Source organism: Pituophis catenifer, unplaced genomic scaffold (genome assembly GCF_029215685.1).
Source record: "Pituophis catenifer annectens isolate HBS135680 unplaced genomic scaffold, rPitCat1.0.hap2 SCAF_1, whole genome shotgun sequence".
Lineage (NCBI taxonomy): Eukaryota > Metazoa > Chordata > Lepidosauria > Squamata > Colubridae > Pituophis > Pituophis catenifer.
This window is the reverse complement of record NW_027256881.1, coordinates 223730699-223756106: the sequence shown is the minus strand read 5'-3', so window position 1 is coordinate 223756106 and position 25408 is coordinate 223730699. Positions and strand designations below refer to the sequence as shown.

The following is a 25408-nucleotide window of genomic DNA, read 5'->3' as shown; positions in this document are numbered from 1 at the left end:
CTCATCTCTAATCTTAATCAAATTCAATTTTTCCCTTCTATTCTATATAATACCCCTTCCCATTGTCATCTATTTTTATATCCATCCACACATTGGTTAATTATGTAATATTACAATTGTTTAATACAAATTCAACATTTTTATATAAATCAATTAGTTATATAACTATCTTTTTTGTATATTAATCAATATGAACATGAATATTCCAATTATTTCCATGCAATCCAATTTCTTACAAATCAATTAATTATATTTACCAATAATGATAAACCAAATAATTTTCCCCATATATTCCTCCAACCCACAACTTAACCATTTCTGCTTTCAACACAATATATAATTAATAGTATCTCAATTATTACAATTCCCTAGTTAAATAGAGCTTTCTCCTTATGTTAACTCATTTTCACATCTTAAACTCTCCCAATAACCCAAAGTTTTGCCCATATAGAAAAATATTCCAATTATTATTCATTTTATTTTTACAATCATGATTTCCCATTTATTTCTTACTACTATTCATATTTCAATTCTAAATATGTATAACATCTTTCTCTTTCATTTCTTTTTCTCCCTTCCCATTTTTATTTTTGCCTTTTTTCTTTTGTGTTTTAAAATCATGAACTTCCTCTGTTGCCCTAAATTTCCCATTGTTTGCACCTACCATTTTTGGTGAGGAAAAAGAAAAAGAAATCTCTCTCTGCCTCATATTTCCAAGTTGCAGCAAACAGCCTGCTTTACTTTCAGTTTTGTTTTTCAGCATAGCTAGGGAAAAAAATCTGCTCCAGCACTCTTTGCAGCAAGCAGCAGAGCCCTGCGCAAAACAGCTGAGAGCAAATCAGCTGAGAGTCAGGAGGCTGATCTAATCAACTTGTGCTAATTAACCTATGTTGAAGCTGAAAGGAGCTGTTTTTTCTTGCTGTTTGCTTGCAAGCAGGTAACTGCTGCGAGGCACAGGCCAAAGGTGGGGGCCAGTGGGTGGGCGGGGCTACATTCGGTGTATAAGACGCACCTACATTTTCACCCCCTTTTGGGGGGTAAAAAGGTGCGTCTTATACTCTGAAAAATACGGTAGTTGCTAAAACAGCCCTGTTCTTTTTGCATCTATATTTTGCTCACATAAATCTTCTGTGCGAAAGGGAATTAATTATTCCCTAGCTAAATGTGAATTCTATCCATTTTGTTAAGAGAACTCTTCTTTGCCTACTGTCCAAAAATTTAGGTACAGCTTTCTAGTTCTCAGTATATCAAGGCACAGGCAGAATTTTATTTGACTATAAAAGCATGGTTACGGTATTGAAGATAACTATCTTTGCATTCAGAAGTTATTGAAAAGAAAGAAAATCTCATAAAATGAAAATAGAAGATCTTACTGCAGACAATGGGTGTATTGAAGATCAGCTTTAAGATTATATTTTGGGGGCAAAGGGTAGGAATGCTTATCTGATGAACTTATCAAACAGAGCTTCTCATACTTCTTTTCATTCATTCATCCATTCATTCATTCATTTTCTAGAGCCACCCATCTCATTCAGTGATTCTGGGTGGCTTACAATTGAAAAAATATACTACAATGAAATACAATAAAAATACTAAAAACATTCAGGTTAAATATGCTTAGGAGCAAGATTCCCCTGTCCAGTTGTTTATCTTTTTGCCTGACTTCCATCCTGGTTGTTCTTCCCTTTATCTACTACTTCCTTTCTCTTCGTGCTATTTTCCCATCTTTCTTACTTAAAATAGACAGAACTAATCTCAGAATAACTATGTGAAGTAAATAAAACAGTGTTCATGTTCCAGTCTGCTTTGTTGTGCGCTGATACAAGATAGGACAAGTAGGTGTTGGCTGCTGCTGAAGTCAAATTAAAATCTTCTCACAGTTTTTGGGATCTGTAAAATGGATCACTATTTGGCTTGTTTTGGGTAAACAGGCCTGAATATTAAGAATTGTATGATATGAGTTTGTATATGTTTGCTGGGACAAGTGATATTACCATGGTATATAAATAGTGTGATAATTATGCACAGAGTCACCTTGTGGTGAAATTTAATAAATAAAATAATAAATAAAAACATCTGACTCATTCATAGGAAGATAGTTATGCTATTTCTTGGCTTTCAAACTTGCTGTGAATATCTGATGGTGCTTTTTATTGCCAAACACTTCGCATGTGGCTTATCACTATCTTTCTTTATCCCACAGGGTGTCCACATTGTAAGAACTCAATTCCACATTTCACAACAGCAGCAGAACTCTTTAAAGAAGATCGTAAGGTAACTCTACAGTCATTTTGGATTTTTTGGTAGCAACTCCAAAACCATAGACTTATTTGGTCTATTGTTTACTTTCTCTGCTTTCAGAAACATGTGAATAATTTCCCACTTTGCCCCTCTTCTTGATTTCTTCCAGTTAAATGGGGTTAGTGGAGAAGGGGGCATTTTGTCTTGAGGCAATCTCAACTTGAGGTGAAGTACAGTTTAATCTCTTTGTCTAGGATTTAAGGAAAAGAAATGTAAACATGTAAGAAATTCCCGAGAGCAGCTTGTTCTGGTTCTATTACTAAAAGAGACCTACTGTTTTTCAGTTTTAAGATGAGACTTGTCATTAAACTGAGAATATTGCTTGGCTAGATTCAAATTGTGGAAAAGGCTCAATTATTTTCTGAGAATGATCTTCTAACACATAATATAGATAGCATGATCATCTTCAATAGTCCCACGGTGCACTAATCAAAGTTCAGAAAGATTATTGCAAAATGACAGATCTAGTTGTAGGGTTCAACTGGTGAGGTCTAGGAATGAGAAAATGTTGAGGGAAGTTACTTTGGGGGAAGTGAACCCTGGAATTCCTGGTCTAGGTTTAGTAAGTGAGTATATCTTTGCATAGATATATAAATATATATGCATAATGACAAACTTACCGTATATATGTATTTGTATTAACCATTTTTGGGGGGGAGCTGGTGCTATAAGTTTTCACTAAAGTGAAAGATATAATTTTGCCACAAACCTTCCTCCCAAGATTACTTCAAATGAGCATTGCACTATTCTGTGTTGTTCTGGAGTTCAGGTCACAGAAGAATGAATTTAAATTAAAGGAAGGCAGATTTAAACATCCTAAGAGTAACAGCTGTTTGATAGTGGAACCAATTAGCCAGAGAAATAGAGGATTTGCCTTCACTGTGTATCTTTGGATCAAGTCTAGAGACCCTACTATTGAGAATACTTTAATTAGGATTCCTTCACTGAGCAGGGAGTTAATCTTAACGGTCTGAATGGGCTTTTCAAACCCTGATTCTGAACAAGAGCTAGAAGTTGAATTAGGAAAGGCATGGAGACAGCAATACATTCCTCCTGCTATGGCAAGCACTTCAAGGAGAAGTATATTGCATTCTTTTGCACATATGTGAGTGTTTTAAGATCTTGATTATTCAGCATCAGTTCCTCCTTTGCCATACCATCAATACTAAGCAAATTTATTGCTTTTCAAAACTCAATATGGTTTTATTCTATCTGGCAACCCATCCCAGGCACACATGCAATCCCACACATACTCCTCCCCCCTCCATAGCATGCACGAATACCACAACTTGGTGGATAGCCCATGGGTCTTTCTCAACTACGGTAATTTCCCTGATACTGAGAACTTTGTATAGTATTAAATAACTTTGTCCAAATTATGGGTGAACTCAAAATTTTCATTGCTTCCATTGATTAATAGATTTATTCAAACCCTGACAAAGATTGAGAGAGGTCCTTTTAGACCTCAAGATGGTGATTGATGGGTGCAGCCCTTATTTCAGCTAATAGTAGAAATAAGAAATGTGCCAGCCAACTAAAATGTAGAAGCATAAAGTTTAATGAGCTGGAACCTAAGTTCCAATTGAGGATATTGAGTTTAGAGTAGTTCCTGAAGGCCAGGCATACAGGAAAAACAGCTATGTTTTTATCTACTTTGCTTGACTTTTCAAGGTGGTGGAGATTGATAATTCTATACTATTTCTTCAATCGTATACAATTCAATTCTGCTGAAGTGTTCTTGGATTTGCTAATGACCTTTATGGATATTCTATACTGACTGTACTGCTGCTCAGGGATGCACTTCAGCATTATCGTAAAGCTCTTTTTAAACAATTCCTTTCTCAAATTTCTATGAATTTTTCTTTTGGTCTGGCTGCTGCTGCACAGTTCAGTAGACAACAGATAAGCAGATATGTATAACAAATTGGACTTGGAAAATCCAGCGAGCTTTTAATTTTCAAAGGAAAATATTTGCATGTGCCACACAGCTTTCTACAAGCTTGTATTTGTCTCCAACATTGTGATTCTCAATTTTCCCTCTTCTTAAGTCAGTCAATATAATACCACAATGGAGGAACAGATTGTATAACCCAGATAGGAGAATTAAGATACAGAGTTATATCTCTATGTCTTTTGCTAGCTACGTATTGAAAATCCTTGAAATATGTCTTTGCTTTGAGAAACTGCAGTACATATTTTTAGGACCATAATTCCAGTACCTTCAGCCAATGCAAATATTTGGTTTGAACTGTTTCCATTAAAGTTGGCCGTCATGAGAACAATTATGAAACTTTGAAAAGACAGAGTATCTATTGCCGATTCCATTTTACCTCTGACATTCCTTTAGAATTGTATATTTTGAATAGTTCTTGCTCACTTGCCTATTGTGTACTCAGTCTGTATAAAGGTAATGTTAGTGATTAATATTTAGAGTTATCAAGAAATAAGTTATCTAATCTTCATACAGTAGTAAAAACATAAGAATATTACAGAACTAACACCAAATAAATAAAAACATATTCTTAAACGTTGAAACCAAAGTATATCCTATTTACATTCATGCAGTATAATCAGTATCACACCCAGTCTTGTGACATCTGAACATCTAACAAATGTATTCTCTCATAAACTGTTGCGAATATGAGATTGTAAATACACGCACTGCATTTTTATATGGTTTGTATGCATTTAACTACACGCCGGCCAGGGTGACTCTGAGCAGGAAATGGGCTGTACCTAAATTTGATGAATGAAAGAGTAAATAAAAGATTTAGGATTTTCTTTTCCTATTAACCAGCATCAGCAACTATATATCATGAAAGCTTTAATCTAATCACATCAGAAACACCATTAATACTCCAAAAGATCCTCAGCTGTTCTTCAATAACAAGTTACCATCCAGCCTGAGGAGCTCCTATTCTAGCACCATATAGTCAGTCACGTCATCTCATCTATGGCTGTGGTTTTCTTGGAGCAATTTGCCATTTCTTTCTCCCACACAGAATGTAATTACATCTTTGCCATTGTAACTAAAGTAATCATCTACCTCCAGCAACTTCATATATTGTTGCCACCCTATGTAGAGGCCAGCTTGCTTTAGCTGGACTGCTGAGCTGAACTTCACACCACGGGTGACCCTACTGGGACTATATATTCTGGGGATCCACTCCCAACCTTCTTTCTTCATCACAGACATTATTCCCAGCATATGTGCAGAATCCAAAAGTAGGCTGATCTCCTGGGAATCCCCGTGTAACTTCATTGAAATGATCAGGGAGCACAACATTTAATTGGCATAATAGTTAATAAAAACTAAGCATCTTTCACAGTCCCTTTACAGGGAACCAGCATTCTGTAATATTAATGTGCAGAATCAGAACTGAAGTCACTTGGCATCGGTATCCTTTTCTGCATAAACTGGTTTGTCAACTTTAGTTCACTACTTTCCAAAAGTAGTGTTATTTTTAAAAGAGATAACATTTCAGTCTAGGAAAGAACATTGGGGGAATTGAAGACTTGCCCTTTTTCATTCTTCTCTAAAATCAATGTTCAGTAAGCTATTCACTTCCATTTTCATAACAAAAGTCAATATTTGCTGCTGTGGAGATTTATTTCCTTGAATCAATAAACTGATGAGTGGCAGTACATATTTTAACAGAAAAAAAAAAGAGCTGACTGTTCCTGCAGAAGGCTTTTATTATCGCAACCGTAAGAGCTTAAAGAACAGTCCTTGGAAAGGCAAAGAAAGGGGAAGAGCACAAGCATTTAAAGTGACTTTTTCTTGTATTTTAATCAAACAAAACCAAACATGGATTTAATACTTTGCTCTTCGTTTGTTTGAACACAAATAAACAATAGCAGTTATATCTTCAATTGCTGATCATTTAAAGGGGAAAAAAAGCTAAGTTGTAGGACAATAAATCTAAATTGATGTACCTTACTCAGTTTTTATCTGTTTTACTACATTCTCTGAAAGCGTTTGTAGTGTTTTTTATTAAGTCACACAATCTGTCATCACAATCCATGTCATGACAGAATTCACTCGTCTTTAGATAATCATTTGTTCCTGGATAGGAACCCCAGATTTTGTTCCCTTTTATCCATTTTAATATCACAATGACAACTAAGTTTTCAGAACATCCCTTTAGCTATTTTTACTTCTTTTTTACTATGAGTGTGCTATTACTAGCTTATCACTCTGTGTAGGTAAAGATGCTTTTTCTGGTAGAATAGACAGAAGGATATCTCCTCCAGGATTTCTTTTCAATAAAATTGTCTAACCTGTGTGAACTGCTGCCATGTTGAGTTCAGTGACAACCTAGTCCATATCTGGGACCTTTGGTTAGTATTTTCTGAAAGTATGCAATGCATGAGGAGATATGGATAGTCCTCAACTTACAACCACCAAAAATTTCTGTTGTTAAGTGAGACATTTGTTAAAAGAATTTTGCCCCGTTTTACGATCTTTCTTGCCACAGTGGTTAAGCGAATAACCACAGTTCTTAAGTTAGTTAACACAATTGTTAAGTGAATTTGGCTTTCCCATTGACTTTGCTTGTCAGAAGGTGATCACATGACCCCAAGAAACTGCAACCATCATAAATATGAATTTGTTGCTAAGGGATCAGGTGACCTTGGGGATGCTACAATGGTCATGTGAAAAGTAGTCATATGTCACTTTTTTTCAATGGCATTGTAATGTCAAACGATCACTAAATGAACTGTTGTAAGTCAAGGACTACCTGTAGTTGCTGTTGTCTGAATTGAAAGTTCTTTATTAACCAACCCAAATCCTAACACTGTGAAAAACACTGAGCCTGGATAGCTCAGCAGACTAATGCATTGTAATTTAACTCCAGCTGTCTGCAATTAGTAAGTTCGAATCTCGCCAGGCTCAAGGTTGACTCAGCCTTCCATCCTTTCTAAGGTAGGTAAATTGAGGACCCAGTTTGTGGGGGCAATAAGCTGACTTTGTAAAAATATACAAAAGTATGAAGGCTATTGCTTAACGCACTGTAAGCCGTTCTGAGTCTCCAGAGAAGGGCGGCATATAAATCAAATAAAAAAAACCAAACAAACTACACCCTAAACAATTTTGTCTTTCCATACTTTAATCTTCCTTTTCTGTACCAACCTTTTGCTCTCATCTCAATATCATTTCTGAGAGGGAGCAGTGATGAGAACTACATACCTCGTATCACATTTGAACCTCGTTCAAATGTGATAATTAAAAACACTGAAAATAATCCATTCTGTATCTTTTCAATAAATCATTAGATAACTTTTTACTAAAAAGAACATCCAACTGTTTCCTGGAAAAAATGAATGTTTTAAAAAATAAGTTAGTATACTGATGCTCACTCAGAGTCACCTTGAACTGTGAGATCAGTGGCAAATTGATAAATAAATAAAAATACTGCTATATCAATAGAAAATTTTTTAAAAATCTGAGAAAATATATCTCATGAAGTTAAGGTTTAAAAGGCTTTTTGAATATTTCTAGCTTCTAAAAGAAATATACAAACATGCAACTGAATATCTGGAAAGGATCTCAAGTTAAAGTACAAACAACTGGTGAAAAACTAGGCCATTTTTAATTCCTGACATCCAGCAAAGCTAACTTTTTCAACATTTATCTGGGTTTCGTTTTGGATTATTTCTGAAATTCTTTTCCAGAAAAATCAATTTCTGTACTACTTGCCTGTACTCTGATAAACTATCAGATAAGGGTTAATCTCAAAAGCTGGCAAGGAATTGGCATGTCAGGTTTCTATAAACATTTATAAAATATAGAATTGCAAAGGAATGTTGTGGGTTAATACCAGAGCTGACACTATTGTTTGTCTTTATTATAAGGTACTTTATATAAGTAAATAACAAGTACAGAAAAAAGGCAGAAGTGAGCCATGGAGTCACTGAAGCTTACTCTACCACTAGCTGTTGTTTGCTGGGTTGAGGAATTCGCTAACTACCATTTTCAGATAGGCTCGAAGAAACTGGCAGATCAATGCTTCAGAAACTCAGTAGATTTTGAATTTAAAAATTACATATTTTTAACTTTATTATTTTGTACCAATTAAATTAAATTTTATATTTTCTTTCCAGAATTTGCATAAGGCAATTTGTACATAGTTACAATTTGATGTATAGCTATATATAGGAGGAGAAACCCTTTAATGTAAAAGCATCTGGATGTTTGAAGTATGCTGTCAAATTTTCCTGAGACTTCGCTCTTTGGGATACAGTATTTCATTTTCAAATAAATCAGGATAGCTGTTCACCAGTCTATCTCAGGGCACTTCATGACTTCATGATTAATATGCATTCTTTCCATCCTTGTGTCAACATAAATTGCGCTGTCCCCATAGCCAAGCTCTATTGTTTTGCAACAAGAAGGCCAGCAGATGGTTCTTTCCTTACAGATCTAATATGGGACAATTTCAGGGGAGCCATTGGAAGATTCCCCAGCTTCCTTTCCTCTCACCCCCTAAATCATCCTCTGACAGGAAAACCAGTTACGCTCCATAACAAGCGACAGGTGGGTTGGCAGGCTCAATACATGTGCTCAAGGTGCAGAGTTTAGTTATTTTTCAAGTTATTTTTCGCACAAGCGAAAGGGTGTTTATTGGCCTTGTGTAGGGCAATTTATTTTGCTGTCAATTAAAAAAAATCCCAGCTGCTAGATCAGTATGGAGTGGGAATATACATAGTGCCATAGCAGAAAGCTTGCAGGTACATCATCAGGGGCATCCCACATTATCCTGTGCTTCCCCTGAACCCTGACAACCAGTCAGTCAGGTTGTCATTTTTATCCACAAGTATCAGTCTTCTGGAAGACAGATTTCATTATATTAAGATTGATATCCACATATTAAAAAATGATCACACTGTCATACAAGTCCATTCTAGAAGATTAGCATTTCCCCATAAATAAACAAGCATTGCTCTTTCAGAAGTATGACAATCATATTTAAAGATGGAGCTGGCGGCACCTTGAAGGAACCCACAAAGTATGCAAATTTTACATAGCCCATACATAAATTTTGGACTTGCCCAAGTGGTAGTACTCTGCTCCAAGTAATAAATAATAACGATAATTTGTGAAAATCCTGTTATACATTTGTTGGGAAATATCACTACCCTAGTTTAAATTATCCAGTAATCCTCTTTTTCTGGTTGGGAGAGGCCATAAATGCATTGGTTTTTTGAAGTCTATGTTTAAAAGCAGGTCCAAGACATTCCAGAAAAAAGACATAGAGACGTGGTGGCTCAGTAGCTAAGACGCTGAGCTTGTCAATCGAAAGGTCGGCAGTTCAGCAGTTCGAATCCCTAGTGCCGCGTAACAAGGTGAGCTCCCAGCTTCTACCAACCTAGCAGTTCGAAAGCATGTAAAAAATGCAAGTAGAAAAATAGGGACCACCTTTGGTGGGAAGGTAACAGCGTTCCGTGCACCTTTGGCGTTTAGTCATGCCGGCCACATGACCACGGAGACGTCTTCATACAGCGCTGGCTCTTCGGTTTTAAAGCAGAGATGAGCACCACCCCTAGAGTTGGGAGCGACTAGCACATATGTGCAAGGGGAACCTTTACCTTTATCTTAAAAACAGAACTCATGTCACGTCTAACCAAAGGATTACGCTTTACATTCTGTAAGCAAATGTCAAGCAAGAAGAATCAGGATCATGTGTTAAGTTTTATTCTTCATGCCTTTAGTCAATTCTTAGATTCTAGTCAAGAATCTAGTCAATTAATGGTCAGCACTAAATTGGTGCTATATAAGAGTTAACAAAATTCAAGAGGAACTGGATGCTGGTGGGAACGTAAAGACTCCAGACTGATTTCTTCTTGACTCCAGGCTTTGCCTCTCCTCCTACATCAGATCCCATTGCACAAGCTTGGTATCTGATCTTACTTGCAGCCCAAGCCGAAATGGTCAGTGACCAGCTGAAAAGAGACATGCCTACAGCAGACTTAAGCAGCCAATAGGAGATGGGCAAATTCTACCCTTTGATCATGCCAGCAATATCACTGAGGCATTGTACTTTGTCCTTACTGCAAGATTTGTGTCAGGAAAGAGATAAAATGCCAGATGATGTTAGGCTGCCTCCCTAGCTTGTTGGGGATGAAGTGGAGGTGATATGATAAAAACAAGTCCCTTAAAAGTGTTAGCCAGGCAACTTCAGGTACAGATGAGCCCTGAAGTAAAGAAGCAAATGAGAATGGACTTTTCCATCCAAAAATTCACACACACACACACACACACACACATATACATACTCACAGATAAGCTAACCCTCAACTTTTTCACCCAAATACCATTAAAAATATGCCACCTGCAGATAAGCAGACCTTTGACATTTTTGTACGTTTTAATTTTCACAGTTGACTTACTTGTGGATGGCATATTTTCATGGTACTTTGGTTAAAAATTCAAGGTTTGTTTATCTGTGGATGTTCTTATCTCCAAGTATATAGGGTACTTTTAAAAAGTATTACCATATATATACTTGGGGATAAGCCGATTCACGAATAAACCGAACATATTTTGGAGGTATATTTTAGCACCTAAAATTGTTGGCTTATCTGCATGTATATAAGAGTAAATTTATGTTTGCAATCTAGATACCTATAGTTTTCAGCTCGTCAGCCAATAATTACATGTCCTGTTTTTAAACAAATTATTGGACAAATGTGTCAATGTGTTGATCTAACTACTTCTAGTCACATTATCAGGCAATTATTTACTTCTAGGGTTTTTGTTCTATGAAATTACTTAGTAAAAGCTTATTTAGGTTTTCCAAGGATGACTCTCTGGTGCTTTCCTTTTATTGTTCTATCATCCTGAATTCTTCTAGCTGGTAATTGGTGGAAAGACAGATTTCATTCTCCTCTTTTCTGTCCCTTCTCCATTGCAGGACAACCCAGTTACCAATCAAACAGCATTGGGAGGAAGCAGGGAAGAGGAAGACAGAATGGCCCCCTAGGAGCTCTACAGACATAGAGCTCATGAAGAAGAGGCTGAATAAATGGAGCCAAAGCCCAGGGGTCAAAGTAATGAGTAAAACTAAAGTCTAGGTAGCCCTGCTGAGAAATATGCAATGGGAAGGGAGGCAGCACCTGAGAAAATGGGAGAGAAAAACATTTTTTTTCTTCCTCCAGATCTGTATGAGGGAAAGTTCTTTCATTTCCCTCAGCTGGAGTCAAGATTTGGAAGAGGGAAAGAGTCAGAAATCCCCCAAAAAGCAGAACAGGCAGAGAAAAAGTCAAGGTTTTGACACAACAGAGATAGAAAGCAGAAAGTGAGATAAAAAAGAGATCTCTCTGTGTGGAAAAGGATTATCAAGCAATAGAGGGTGAGCACACAAATATAAAAGGTTGAAGACAAAAGAAAATTAGAGGTCAGCATAAATATATTAGAGATGTAGAATAGAAAGATATGAAAATATAGTGAAGCTGGATTTTAAATAATGAAATGTAGATATAGAGCCTCTGAAAAATGGATAGCTAAAATACCGTAGAATATATTTTTATTAGTGGAATATTAATTTCTGTACTAATTAAAGTCATTTATAATTTACAATTTATTTTTTTATTGTAAGCTTTCCTTGTAAAAATAAAAGGGAGATACAGAAACACAACTAACTCTCTCAAGTTCCCAGCACTTCCAGTCTTTATTGATTGTGGGTCAATTTTATTTATAGTTGAAAAAAGAACCTGTGAAATAGCAAATATTTGCTATTTAAGAAACTTTTTCTACTTAGCTGAGGTTTTTTGCTGTATTTTGTTTTTATTTCTCAGGCTTCTTTGCAAAAAAAAAAATCTGTCTTCCCATTTTCCATTATTTCCATTTCAGATAGTTAATTGACATAGTAGTTTATATGTACATTTAGAAGAGCAGGGGAAGTTTAAGAACTGAAAATACTTTGTGTTTATCAGTCTAACAGTAATTGAGAAAAAAAGAATTAATCTTAGATAAGCTTACTTATTTTAAGTATATACAGAAAAAAGTATGTGAAAGAGATAAAATTAACATTCCCCAAGCCTTCAAAATCTTTCCCAATAACAGTTTTCCCACCCCCTTTCTCCTTCATATATTCTCTGAAAATAACCTTGTGAAGAGTTATAATTCCCTCAAGACAAACAAAAGATAAAAGGTATTAGGCTGTAGTAAAATGAACTGTATAAAGACACTTTACAAAAATGTAAGTCCATTCTTTTCAGGGGCAATGGAAGGAAGGACAAAACTGTAGGAAATTTGTGGGGAATAATGGAGCAAGGCACACTAAGAGCTGTAACTGGAAAGTGACCATCTTACACTAGTAGAGAGAAATGATTTGAAGGGCTTTTATATTGGAATCCAGGGACAAGTTATTAAACAGTTTTCTCAAGCCGAAGAACTAAGAACAGCATGTGTAGTTACTTAAGAGTAGTTTCCTTTAATTGTCTTTACCTACAGACAGAATCTTGCCAGACTAAAGCAACTATTTGCATAACTACAAGTACCTATATTTGGGAATAGCTAGGGAGGAACCATTTTAATTCTCTTTCTGCAGACCAAACTTTCTAAGCTCCACTGCCTCTTTGCCCCCTGGAATGCAGTCACTTCCTCTGGGAATCCAAACTACATTTCACCACAAGTCTGTACTGAGTTGTCATTGAGTCATTAAGATCCCTCCTATGGCATGTTTAATTTCTAGATAGGCAGAAGTTTGAAAGATAAAAGATTTTGGAGGTCCTAGTTTGTCAATTCCTTAAACTTGTTTCAAGCATCTCTCTCCCTGATGTTGTGGGTTCCATAGATTTGTTTGGCTTTTCATAGTAGTCAGGGGCCAGGCTGCTACTCAGGATGAAAGGCATGACAACTGTGTGAGAAAGGTCCAAATTTGAATAAAAGAAATATAGCATTTTAATTGTTGAAGTTGGTAAAATAAACTGAAAGCCTTAATGTAGTCTTTGGCCTTGTACATTAAAAGAATCATCTAATTTGTGTGTATGTGTTTGCTGAATTTATTACTCATCAGAATTTTTAAGCTACAGCAAAATCATACGCATTTTGGAAGGAATCATTGGTATTACATGACCAAAAGACAAACCAATGTAAGCCTGTTTGGGTGCAAGAAGCACTGAAATTTGGCTGCCTTCAAGTTGAACAAATCTGCATTTATTTCCAGCTAATTATCTCTCTTGAAGTCTTTGGAGTATAGGTGATAATTTTAACTTACTTAAAGTAAGTTTACTTACTTGTTGCATCTGATAAATCCTGTGAAATAAATCATTTTAATAAGTAGGATAGACTGAATCAACTAATTCTACATGTATATTCAAAAGTTGATGCAATGTCTCAAATTCTATTTGCATTTGAAAACTAGAGACAGAAGTTAAAATTAATTTCGGCAGTGTAATTTTATAGAAGATGACAGACAAACTCAAGAAAGTAAACAAAGAGATACTACAGTCCAATAAAAGACATGGTAAATTTTGCTTCTAAAATGGGAACTTCCAGAAGCTTTAGGAGAGTAGGGCCCTTGATGTTACAGGAAATCATAGTCATTTAGGGATATAGAGGTCAACAGTAAACGGTAGTTGTGTTTAGAAATAAACTGGAAGTTGCTGAAGTTTCAAAACTATAGGGGATCTCTGTACATGAAAAAATATATATATATATATTTTTCTAGCAAGCCCAAAAAGAGATTACCACACACATTTCAGAGACAGTTTATGGATGTGACTAAGCCATATCTAGCAAACAGATCCATCTTTTCCAGGAAAGAGCACAATTGGTACATGTGCTACATCTGTGTAAAAAAAAACACTTTGGGGCATAGATATTATCTAAGTATCTAAGGAAAACACTGGACACAGGAACACGCTCAAAGGCTTGCTGACAAGAGGAATAAACGAGGGCTGTGTGCTGCATCCAGTGAATTTGTAGCTGGTGGAATAAACACACTTAAAGAGTCCTCATACATAATGCATCACACTGGAGGCAAATATCAAGTGAACCCTAGCCTCAAGGGCTCTGTCCTTGTCTCTGTGTTAGTCAGAATTGTTATAAGTGATCCAGAGGATGGAAGGTAAGGGATGCTTATTGAAATTGCAGATGGCATCAAACCAGAGAGATTGGCTAATTAGGGAACAAAATTATAATTTCAAACAACCAACACAGGTTTGAATGTTGAGACTAAACTAACAGGATGTCAAGTATAAAATCCTGCATCTTAGGAAAGAAAAATCACATGCATACGGAAGAATAATTTCCCCACAATTACATTGAAGTATAAATTGGCTTATTGACAGGAGCTGTAACGGAAGTAAAAGTAGCCTAAAGACTTGTAGGTTTACAAGCACTTTTTATAGACTTATGCAAATCATCCTTTTATTTGATTGATTACAATTACAGATACTCATTGGAATGTGATAGGACATGGTAGTCAGTGTGATTGATAACGTTAATTGGGTTTGGATTAATTCATGTGTGTATTTGAATTCATAACAAGAAGTGGAGAGAATTGGGATCATATCCCTCCTGTACAGCAAAGGATTTTGGATTAAACTAGGGGCCTGAAGTTATTATTTTAGGTTAGCCACTATTCAAAAACCTTGAATTCCCTGTGTTAATTGCTAATCTTTTTTGGTCAGTTATTTTTCCTGTTACTATTTGATTCCTTTGGTGCAACTGAGAATTCCAAATATGGGGTTGCTTTTTAGCTGGGTTTGTGTTTTGTTTATTTCAAAAATATGCCTTGGAGCCTTAAAATTTTCTCCTAGAATGGAATATGAAAAGCTAATTTAGTAATGCTATCAGAAGGATCTAGGCGTACTGGTGACCCACAGCTTTGTATGACTAAGGTATGTGATGAAGCAACTAAAACAGCCAGTGCAGTCTAGAACAATATTAATAGAAGCCATTTTCATATTTCATATTCTGTTCTAACAAGACCAGCTCTTAAGTACACCACTTTTAAGTCCACTCACATAAAGGAGATTCAGAAAGAGTTACTAAGATAATGGTGCTGGAAACCTATCCCTATGAGCTTCAGTTAGTAGAGCTGGACATGTTTAATTTGCAAAAAAGAATATTAAGAGCGGCTACAAATATGTCAAAATCTCTTACATATAAGAGAAATGAACATGGCCTGTGTTAGAACCAAATTGAAGACAACAACCAGTGGGTTAAATTTAAAAGATAAGCAACCTAAGCTAAATATTAAGAGGGTTTTCTACCTCAGCAGTCCCCAACCTTCACAGATTGGCAGCCTAGCTAAGGGGGAGAGGGAAACCAGGCCACACAAGCATCAGACCAGCGCGCACATGCATGCACATGCAGCTCAACTTGCACAAGTGGCAGGCCTGTATGTGCATGTGCATGAACATGAACATGCAGCTCAACTTTCACAAGTTGAGCTGTGCGAATGTGTGCACAGGCGTCAGCCCACCACTCATGCAAGTCAAGCTATGTATGTGTGCCAACCCGCTATGTATGTGTGCCAGCTCAGGCAGCCTAGTTTCAAATTGGCCACGGCCCGGTAGTGGGCCATGGCCTGGGGGTTGGGGATCCCTGTTCTAGATGTTGAGAGCTGTTAAGTGGTGGAACAATTTGCCTATAAGACTATGACCACCCCTTGCTGGAGGTTTTCAAATCGGGACACAAATCAGTAGTGGGTTTCAATTTAGTTTGCTATTGGTTCGTTCTTGCACACGACACTTCTACACATGCGCAGAAGTGTCCAGGTGGGTGGATGGAGCCTCCCGCCGCCACCGTTACTGGTTCAGGAGAACCGGGGCGAACCGGTAGCAATCCACCACTGGCACAAATATATAAATTTTTGCATAAGGTAGCACTAAATAATAATATGTAAGATCACGTCCACTGTTAGATTCTTTGATCTAAATAATTTTGGAGAATGAGGGGTCCTTGGTGCTCTCTGAGCTTGCTTGTTTTCTTATAGATGTTTCATTACCCAAACTAGGTAATATCATCAGTGCTAATTTTGTAGAAGCCCTGTGCAGCAAATTCAGGTTTTAGGAATTATCTCTTTGATACTTCGAATGCTTTTGTTATTTATATTGTCATGCCAGCAAGCGGAATTGAGGGCACATTTTTGAACTATTGCATATCATTATAACATTTCAGGATCAAATGCTTACCTTAGTGATTTTTTGAATCACTGAGGTAAACATCTGTAAAATATTTTCTTTTGAGTAGTCAAGTTATGATCAGGTTTGAAGACATATGATATGTAATTTAGTATTTTTTGTTGTGCTTAGTTACTTCAAGCTATTCCCCCAATACCTTATTCCTACTGTGTTAATTAAATTTGCAGCTGCCTTCCCTGTAGCATTTCCAGTGAGCGAGGCAGTCAAGAAAGATGGTAATTGCTAGTTATTTTTGAGCTCAGGACCACATATTTCTCAAACTTGGTTGGAATGATAGCAGTTTATCTTTTTTGTATAAATAACTCTTCTTAAATTTTGGGACATACTATGAGTTAGTGGATTAAATCTACAATGAAGTTTACTTCTTAAAAGGCTTTGAATGGTGGCATTTTATTGCCCTTTGATGTACTTATGGCAGCCACTTTGTGATTCCCCTCAGATTGATTCTGAAATAAATCAGGGCATTCTTATTTTCATCTTCATTGGAAAATGCTCCTCTAGGAGACCCCTTCCAAAAATATTTCAGAAACCACCCTGATAGATGGTTAGGCTAGAAATCATAACTTTGAGATGCTAGTTTTTCTACTGAGTTAGTTGATTGCATTTTGTATGGCACAGCATACTGCAAGGCCATACATAGATGATGGATAGATGATTAGATTAGATTAGATTAGATTAGATTAGATTAGATTAGATTAGATTAGATTAGATTGAACAAGACAATATCAGAGAAAACTGGACTTTGAGAGTCTCCATAGCCTCTTGTGTTGCTGATACTCCTCCAGAGAAAGTAAGGCTGGAGAAAAACTACCCAAGGAGATAATTACAGAAAAGATCAATACTGGAAATATCTTAGAGAATTATACGTGAGTCCATAAGTGAAATTACTCAATTATTGTTGGAAAGTCAGAGACCCAGTGGCACAAGTGAAATCCAAATATAAGTGGTCAAATTGTGTGTTTTGAAAATAGGGAGAAAGAAATATATTTTCCTAGAGAAGAAGATACAAAATATGAAGTCAGAGATAGATGAAAAGACGTTAGGAGGAAGCCCAATGTGTCAGGAAGATTACAGATTTGTTCCGGAGGGTTTAAAGAAGGAACCTAGCATTGAAGTGTTGCTCGATTGGATTTTATGAATTCTGCAGTTGCTCGCCAATTCAAGGGTTGCACAGTTTCATCATGGAGAAGGAGTTGTGTTAGTTAAGCATGCAGGATCTAATCGTTAAAATGCTCAATGCCACTGGACATCCATGCAGAGTACACATGGAATAATTTAACTGTCCTGTGCCAGTTGGAAGACTTAGATTTGCTAAAGCAACAAGTCCACTTGCTTAACCTGACAAATCAATTTGTATTGCCAGGTAAGCAGCCAGCACTTTCTAACTGTCCACGTAAGGAGACTCTGAAGTAAGAAGAGGCCTGTATTTCTCAAAAGAGGTTGTAGGAGGCAGCATCAGTTGGAGCAAGGAAATAATTATAGGGAGTTCTGAATAAATCAATAGAACTGTAAGAAATGGCATGCCCATAGCTAATGATAATTGGTTAGAATTGTGTAACAGGTGTATATTTAACAGTGACCATATATTATCAGGAAATTAACGGTGTACCAAAATGCATTTAACCGTCATAAATCTGTGATATCCGACAAGGCAAAACGAGCTTATTATAACCAGATTGTATTAACTTTTCCATTCAGTAGTCGAGCCAGCCATCACATTAAAATTAAAAGTATTGTCTGTATTTAAGCAAGTTTAAAACTGAACAGGAGCTTTCTTTGGATGTTTTTGTAGGTATACTATGCATCAATAATATTGGGAAATTCTGAACGGTTAGGATAAAAGTTCAAGGGAATCTTGGAGAAAATAACTTGTAAGCAAATTTGTAACACAACGACCTTGCAAGCCCATTTTGAATAAGGAACTCTTTTGTGAGATTTGTGGAGGAAGCATATGTCTTTATAAATTACACATTTAGTTTCAAATAAATATGTAAAATGTATGCATACAGATATATGTAAATATATTCACAGTAACTCTGGAGAATAGGTTATTTATGTCCCTGTTTTAGAGGCTAAGCTGTAGGTGTACACAACTGTGACTAGTTCAAGACCAAGTGGTTACATTAATGGCTGAGATGGTATTTTGTTAGCTACTGCCTTCCACTATTATAATAATATGTATTCATTAGAAAGCTCTTCAGTCAATCAGTCATACACGCTAGTTACTTCATGGCTTGATTGCTACAACATGCTATACCTGGGGCTGCTGTAGAAGACTCCCCAGATGCTTACACTGATTCAGAATGCAGCCGCAGTATGGACAGTGATGGGTATGCCTTGGTATGTCCTTTAAAACCTCTGCTTCCCAGGCTACACTGATTTCCTATTTACTTCCAGGTGTAAATCAAGGTGATGATCATGATCTATAAATTCCTTCATGGCATAGGGCCAGGTTACTTGAGGGACTGCCTATCCCTCGTAATATCTGCACAGCTATATTGTCTGGTGGGATTAGTGCACTCTGGGTTTCTGGAGTGGGGTTCCCTCTGAGATCTGGGTGGCCTCCACCCTACTGTTATTTAGAAGAGCCTTGAAGACCTGGCTCTTTCTCTGGCTGTGGGCGAAGGTGAGTGAACACCCTTGGGTTTGTCAATAATGATACATAAAGGAATAAAACAGAAAACAGAGAGATACAGGAGACTGATAGCCACATATTTCCCCACTTAGAATTTGCAGAACCTGTTCCCAGAGACTTTGATTAGACAGACTGTAAGAAGCTATAATTACCTAATTATTTTATCAAATGTACTAGTATGGCTTTCCATGTGTTTATACAGTTAGTCTAACTAAAATTTCAAGGAATCAGTGTATTTGAGAGAGGGAAAAGGTGTTAGATTTTGCCCAAAGTACGTACTGGAATTTGGAATTTATTTAATTGTACCCTGCCTTTATTATTTCTATAAATAACTCAAGGCTGTGAACACCTTCCTCTTATTTTCCCCACAGCAACAACCCTGTGAGGTGAGTTGGGCTAAGAGAGAGTCACTGGCCCAAAGTTGCCCAGCTGGTATCCATAGTTAAGGCGGGAATAGAACACATTGTTTCCCGCTTTCTGGCTTGGAGCCTAGCCAACCGATCAAACTGGTTCTTATGTCCAAGAATGTTATAAATTTGATCAACTCTATTCAAACTTGGACCTTAACATTTTAAAGCTAAATGATATTTAGATACTAGAAATGCTTTTCAGCTCATATCTTTTTTATATATATAGCCATTCAGGATTTAAAGCATCTGAGCTCTATTTAACTGATCCAGTCTTTTTTTATTATTATTATTATTTCTCTCTCCAGATTGCCTATGCTGCAGTGGATTGTGCCAAAGAACAAAACCATGACTTGTGTAAGCAGGAAGGAGTGGATGGATATCCAACCTTTAACTATTATAATTATGGAAAATTTATAGAAAAATATAGTGGAGACAGAGGGGTAAGTATATGCTGGAAAACAAAAGTCAGCTATTTAAACAATAAATAAGTATATATGGGGTGGGACAGCATTTAGCAATGGAAATTTAATGCTTCCAGAAAGAAGGCCACATTTGGTTATCATCTTGTCTCCTTGTGTATATTTGGCACGAAGTCATTTTGGAACCTTTTATTGTGAGTCTTGCTTATTAAATATCTGAGTGTATTTGGCACTAGTGAAAATTAGTCTCAAATTTTTGTATCCAATCCTAGCCAATGTAGCAGATAAACTCATCCGGAGGATGTTTGAAAACTCATTTTAAATTAGGTTTTCAGTTGTCCTTTGGGTACACTGAAATTATGAGAGGGCATTCCAGAATATCCTAAAGGACTTCCTTTAACATTATTGCAGTTACATCGTGTGGGAATTCTACAGAAATAGGGCCTTTACAATTTAATATTCAGTGAATAATAATGTGTTATAAATTTTTCATGTGTTATAGTTTGCTTTTAGAATGAGATTTTATCAGCCAAAAAGTCAGACACCTCCATCTTAACAATTAAGAATTGAAACAATCTAGAGAAGATCTGATTGGAATATTTATTAGATGGAAGATTAATGTTGCAACAGAAAAATTCCAGGTAGTCCTCAACTTACGAACACAATTGAGCCAAAAATTTATATTGTTAAGTGAGACATTTGTTAAGTGAGTTTTGTTCCATTTTTGTTGTTGTTAGTTGCGAAGTCGTGTCCGACCCATCGCGACCCCATGGACAACTTTCCTCCAGGCCTTCCTGTCCTCTACCATCCTCTGGAGTCCATTTAAACTCACGCCTACTGCTTCAGTGATTCCATCCAGCCATCTCGTTCTCTGCCGTCCCCTTCTTCTTTTGCCCTCAATCTTTCCCAGCATTAGTCTCTTCTCCAGTGAGTCCTTCCTTCTCATTAGGTGGCCAAAGTATTTGAGTTTCATCTTCAGTATCTGGCCTTCTAAAGAGCAGTAAGGGTTGATGTCCTCTAAGATTGGCCAGTTTGATCGCCTTGCAGTCCAAGGGACTCGCATATTATGACCTTTATAGACACAGTTGTTAAGTGAATCATTGCAGTTGTTAAGTTAGTAACATGGTTGTTAAGTGAATCTGGCTTTCCCATTGACTTTGCTTGTTAGAAGGTCACAAAAGTTGTTCATATAATCCCAAGACGCTGCAACCATCATAAATATGAACCTGTTGCCAAGCACCCAAATTTTGGTCATATGACCACGTGAATGCTGCAACGGTCATAAGTGTGAAAAATGGTCTTAAGTCATTTTTAGTGTCGTTGTAACTTTGAATGGTCACTAAACAAACTCTTGTAAGGACTACCTGCATTTTGGAATAGAAAATCTACCTCTATATAAGGCAGCAAGGCTCAGAAATATTTCCTGATACTTTTGGGTGTAAAGAGGAATATGCTTTTCTTTTGTTTCTCATTTTGGTTAGTGTTAAGTATGAGCTATCCTCACATTAACTATAAGGCGCATTAATTTGTTTTTAAGCCATAGTATTACTGATTTTATCAATTCAGTTACAAAAATTAAATGGCTTGTGAAAATGACAAATAGCAATAGTTTATATACTACCCCATAGCATTTACAACATTCTCTGGGTGGATTACAATGTAAGCATTATTTGCACATTTCCCCCAACAATCTGGGTCCTTATTTTACTGACCTGGGAAAGATGGAAAGCTGAGTCAACTCCATTGAACTGGATCGAGCTCCAGGCTGTGGGCAGAGTTTGCTTGCAATACTACCTTCTAGTCACTAGGCCCATCAGGGCTCTGTTTAGGTCATGTTTAGATGATGATTTATCAAATTAATGTTCCTTTAACGTTTTTGGAAAACGTATTTTTCCCACGTACATGGGAAAAATTAATTAGTTGTTACATTGCTTCTTTTTTCTTTAATGATCGATGCAGGCTTTTCTCATAAACAACTAAAATATTTGTGCTAGAAAAAACTATTATTGCCAAGCTCTTATTAAATGACTCACCTGTGTACCTTTGCTTAAAGTAACATGCATACTTACCTCTTCTTCCTTGCAGCTTGTTTTAAACAATGTTAGTCTGTTGACCATAATTCTGGAATTCTCTTTTTAACATTATATCACACTTTTATTTTTATTGAAGAAATCCTCAGGCTTTACAATACTGTTACTGTTATAGTTAAAGTTATAAATACATTTAAGGACTCTTGTAAATAAGGTAAAGGACATTGCAAATTTCTGAGGGGATGTATTAGAGAGCAGGTATTGTAATAGTATTTTGTTCCTGGATCCCATCAAATAATGTTGTCTGAGCTCTGGAGCCCAAAACACATTAACTGACCCATTGTATAGGGTGGCAAAAGCTACAGAAGATGGATAGTCCCTCAGAGAACCAAGTTCTGTGTCATGAAGGGCTTTGCAAGAGATAACTAGCATCTTGAATTGCATCTGACAGCCAACTGGGGAGCATCTAAATATGTGTTCTGCTTCTAGACATCTCCAAGGATCATTTAATTTATATCTTAGAATACTTGGGAAATCCCATGAGCTTAAAATATGGTTGATGTTATTGATGATGTTATTGGCAGTTTCAGACCATAAACATTGCACCATCCCTATCTTTTGTGCATTGTGTAAGGTATAGTTCTTTAGATCTTGATTTCTAGCTATCTGCAGTGAGTATGGAAAAAGGCAAAGAGTATGAATTATTATGAAGAAAGACAGGATTGAACATCTTAAAAGAGTCATTCATTCATTCATTCATTCATTCATTCATTCATTCATTCATTCATTCATCAAATATCTATAGCTGCCCTTCTCAGCCAAATGACTAGGCAGCTTACAATTCTAAAACTATAAAACAATTAAAACAATAAAGCAATTAAAACATTCAAAAAGTAAATATATAGAGCAGTCGAGATAGTTAACCACCCAACAGTAAAACCAAGAAATGGGACCTTTAACACATTCTGAGTTCCAGGCCCGAGGACATAGCCAAGTTTTTTAAGCCTTTTGAAAAGCCACCAGGGTTGAGGCTATTCTAATTTCTGAAGGGAGAATATGCCGCAAGGCAGGGGCTATAGCAGAGGCACATCTTTTAGTCCCTGCCAGTCAACATTATTTGACTGACAGGATCTGCAGCATGCATTTAAAAGCTCATTTAATTTGTAGAAGTGTTATTTTCAGTGGTTACATAGGTAAAGTGTTGCCTGTTTTGTTAAAGTGACGAAGGAAGCATCATAAGCAGCTTCACTGGGCTGGATAATACATTTTGGATAACATTTGTAATAGCAGGTAGAGTTCTAATCAAAAAGTAGTTGTTCAGGGTGTTTACTAGAGTCTCAGATTTTATAACTAGTGATGCGTAACATTCCCAGTTAAGATTGACAGATGCAGCAGACAAAGTAAAGTAGCTCACTTCCTACTGCATTGTGTGTCCAAGCCTTTTGGATAAGTTGTCAGCTCTAATCTAAACCTCTCAGAAATATTTAAATAAAAATATTTAAAGACATCTGCAAAGGCTTAGCTTTAACCCTCACTGTTAGTTGGAAAAGATCTAAGGATACTGATCCAATACCCTGTTGATTGTAAGTATCATTCTTGCTGCTGAGTTGCCATAGAAAAAGCAAAATTCATTCATTCATTCATACATACATACATACATACATACATACATACATACATACATACATTTATTCATTCATTCACTCATTCATTTTTATATTATTGACTGCCAAAGGTTTGTGATGATTTTCAATTAAACACAGCATCACACATCTTGGAAATGTCATGTTTCTTTCTAGAAATCATTTGTTTTGTGTCATGCTAATCAATAGGCTAATAACACAGAAGATCATTCATAAAGACAGTTTGACACTAGAGACAGAAGCTTATCTTGATAATAATCCTTTCTAGTTTGACTTTCTAGACAATTAGATCTTTATTGAGAGACTTGTTTGGGTAAAAAGTTGGTTTTTTAAAATCAAGTTCATAAACCACAGTCCCAATAACTTTACATCCCTATATATAAAGAAAGGCACTTGTAGTTTCTCCCTATTTTTTCTAATAATTAAGTCTTCATGTATTATAATACATAAAATGTTATATATGGAATGTTTGAACTAATAATACAGGAAAAAAATTTACATAGGGAGTTGGAAACTATCAGTTATCTTAAATAAAAGAATATGGAGGGAGTTATAGTATGTCGCAGAAATGAGTACACCCCCTCATATTTTGTAAATGTTTAAGTATATCTTTTCATGTGACAACACTGAAGAAATGACACTTGGCTACAATGTAAAGTAGTGAGTATACTTTGGACATTATTATGATAATAATGACATTATTATGACATAATAATTTGGACATTATCACTTAGGGGTGTACTCACTTTTGTTGCCAGCAGTTTAGACGTTAATGGCTGTGTGTTGTGTTATTTTGAGGGGACAGCACATTTACACTGTTATACAAGCTGTACATTCACTACTTTACATTGTAGCCAAGGGTCATTTCTTCAGTGTTGTCACATGAAAAGATATACTGAAATATTTACAAAATGTGAGGGGGAGTACTCACTTCTGTGACATACTGTATGTGAGTACGGGAAGAGAACTTGGGCTATTCCTTTCATAACAAATAACTTCCTTTCTCATTTGAGCCCCTCCATCTAGAACAGAGGTGGAGAACGATGGCCACTTTCGGTATGTTTCAGTATGTAACTAATTGTTTGTTTTTATCTGGCATTCTAGGAATCTGGATTTTCAGTTTACATGCGAACACTCCGAGAGCGAGATCACGAGAAGATAGGGAAGAAGAAAGATGAATTGTAATTTCTGCCTCAAAAAGAAACAAAAAAACAATTCCACTGCACTGTGAAGGGTCTCAGGGTCACTGGTGCAATGCCTGAGATTATACATCTTTTAAAGAACAGACTTTGTTTTTATAGACCGCCATTGCCATTTTCTACAACTTTGAAAATAAATTGAAATCATTCTCTCTCTCTTTTTTTTTTTTTAAGAAAAATACCGTCATTGTTGCCATATTCTGTTATGGAGAAGAACACAAGAAGAGCATTTTCTTGCTGTTCGGTGCACCTATGCCCATTGATATTCCTATGCAATCTTTTTGTAATCTGTAGGTTTGATAGTGATTTCCTCCGACAAAGTAATCTTTGCGTGTGTGTTGTTGTTTTTTTTAATTTTGAAAGAGATTTTATGAAAAATGGCTTTTAAAAATGGGAGGGAGGGAAATAAAAGAAGATGCAAAAGTATTCATCGGATGCAAGTTCAATTAGAGGAAGTAGAGCATGCTGGTCCCCTCAGAGGCCATGGCCCAAAGGTTCTTCAAGGGCAGTTTTACAGGGCATGTGTGCCTGGCACTTACTTCAGGACCCATTTTGGGACAAAAGGGCACTTTCAGTCCAGGGACTCCGTGTTTACTTTGTGTAGTTGATGGGAC

At 36.4% G+C, this 25408-nt stretch overlaps 1 protein-coding gene across 1 annotated transcript in view; it reads left to right on the top strand.

Annotated features, from left to right (window-relative positions):
- Positions 1-25105, top strand: part of PDIA5 (protein disulfide isomerase family A member 5) — a 217491-nt gene extending 192386 nt beyond the window's left edge. Inside the window, exons 15-17 of the mRNA XM_070957085.1 lie at positions 2204-2274; positions 19809-19943; positions 24700-25105. Coding sequence (XP_070813186.1) covers positions 2204-2274; positions 19809-19943; positions 24700-24780 — 287 coding nt within the window. The 3' untranslated portion in view covers positions 24781-25105. The remainder of the gene's footprint in view (positions 1-2203; positions 2275-19808; positions 19944-24699) is intronic.
- Positions 25106-25408: the final 303 nt, after the last annotated feature.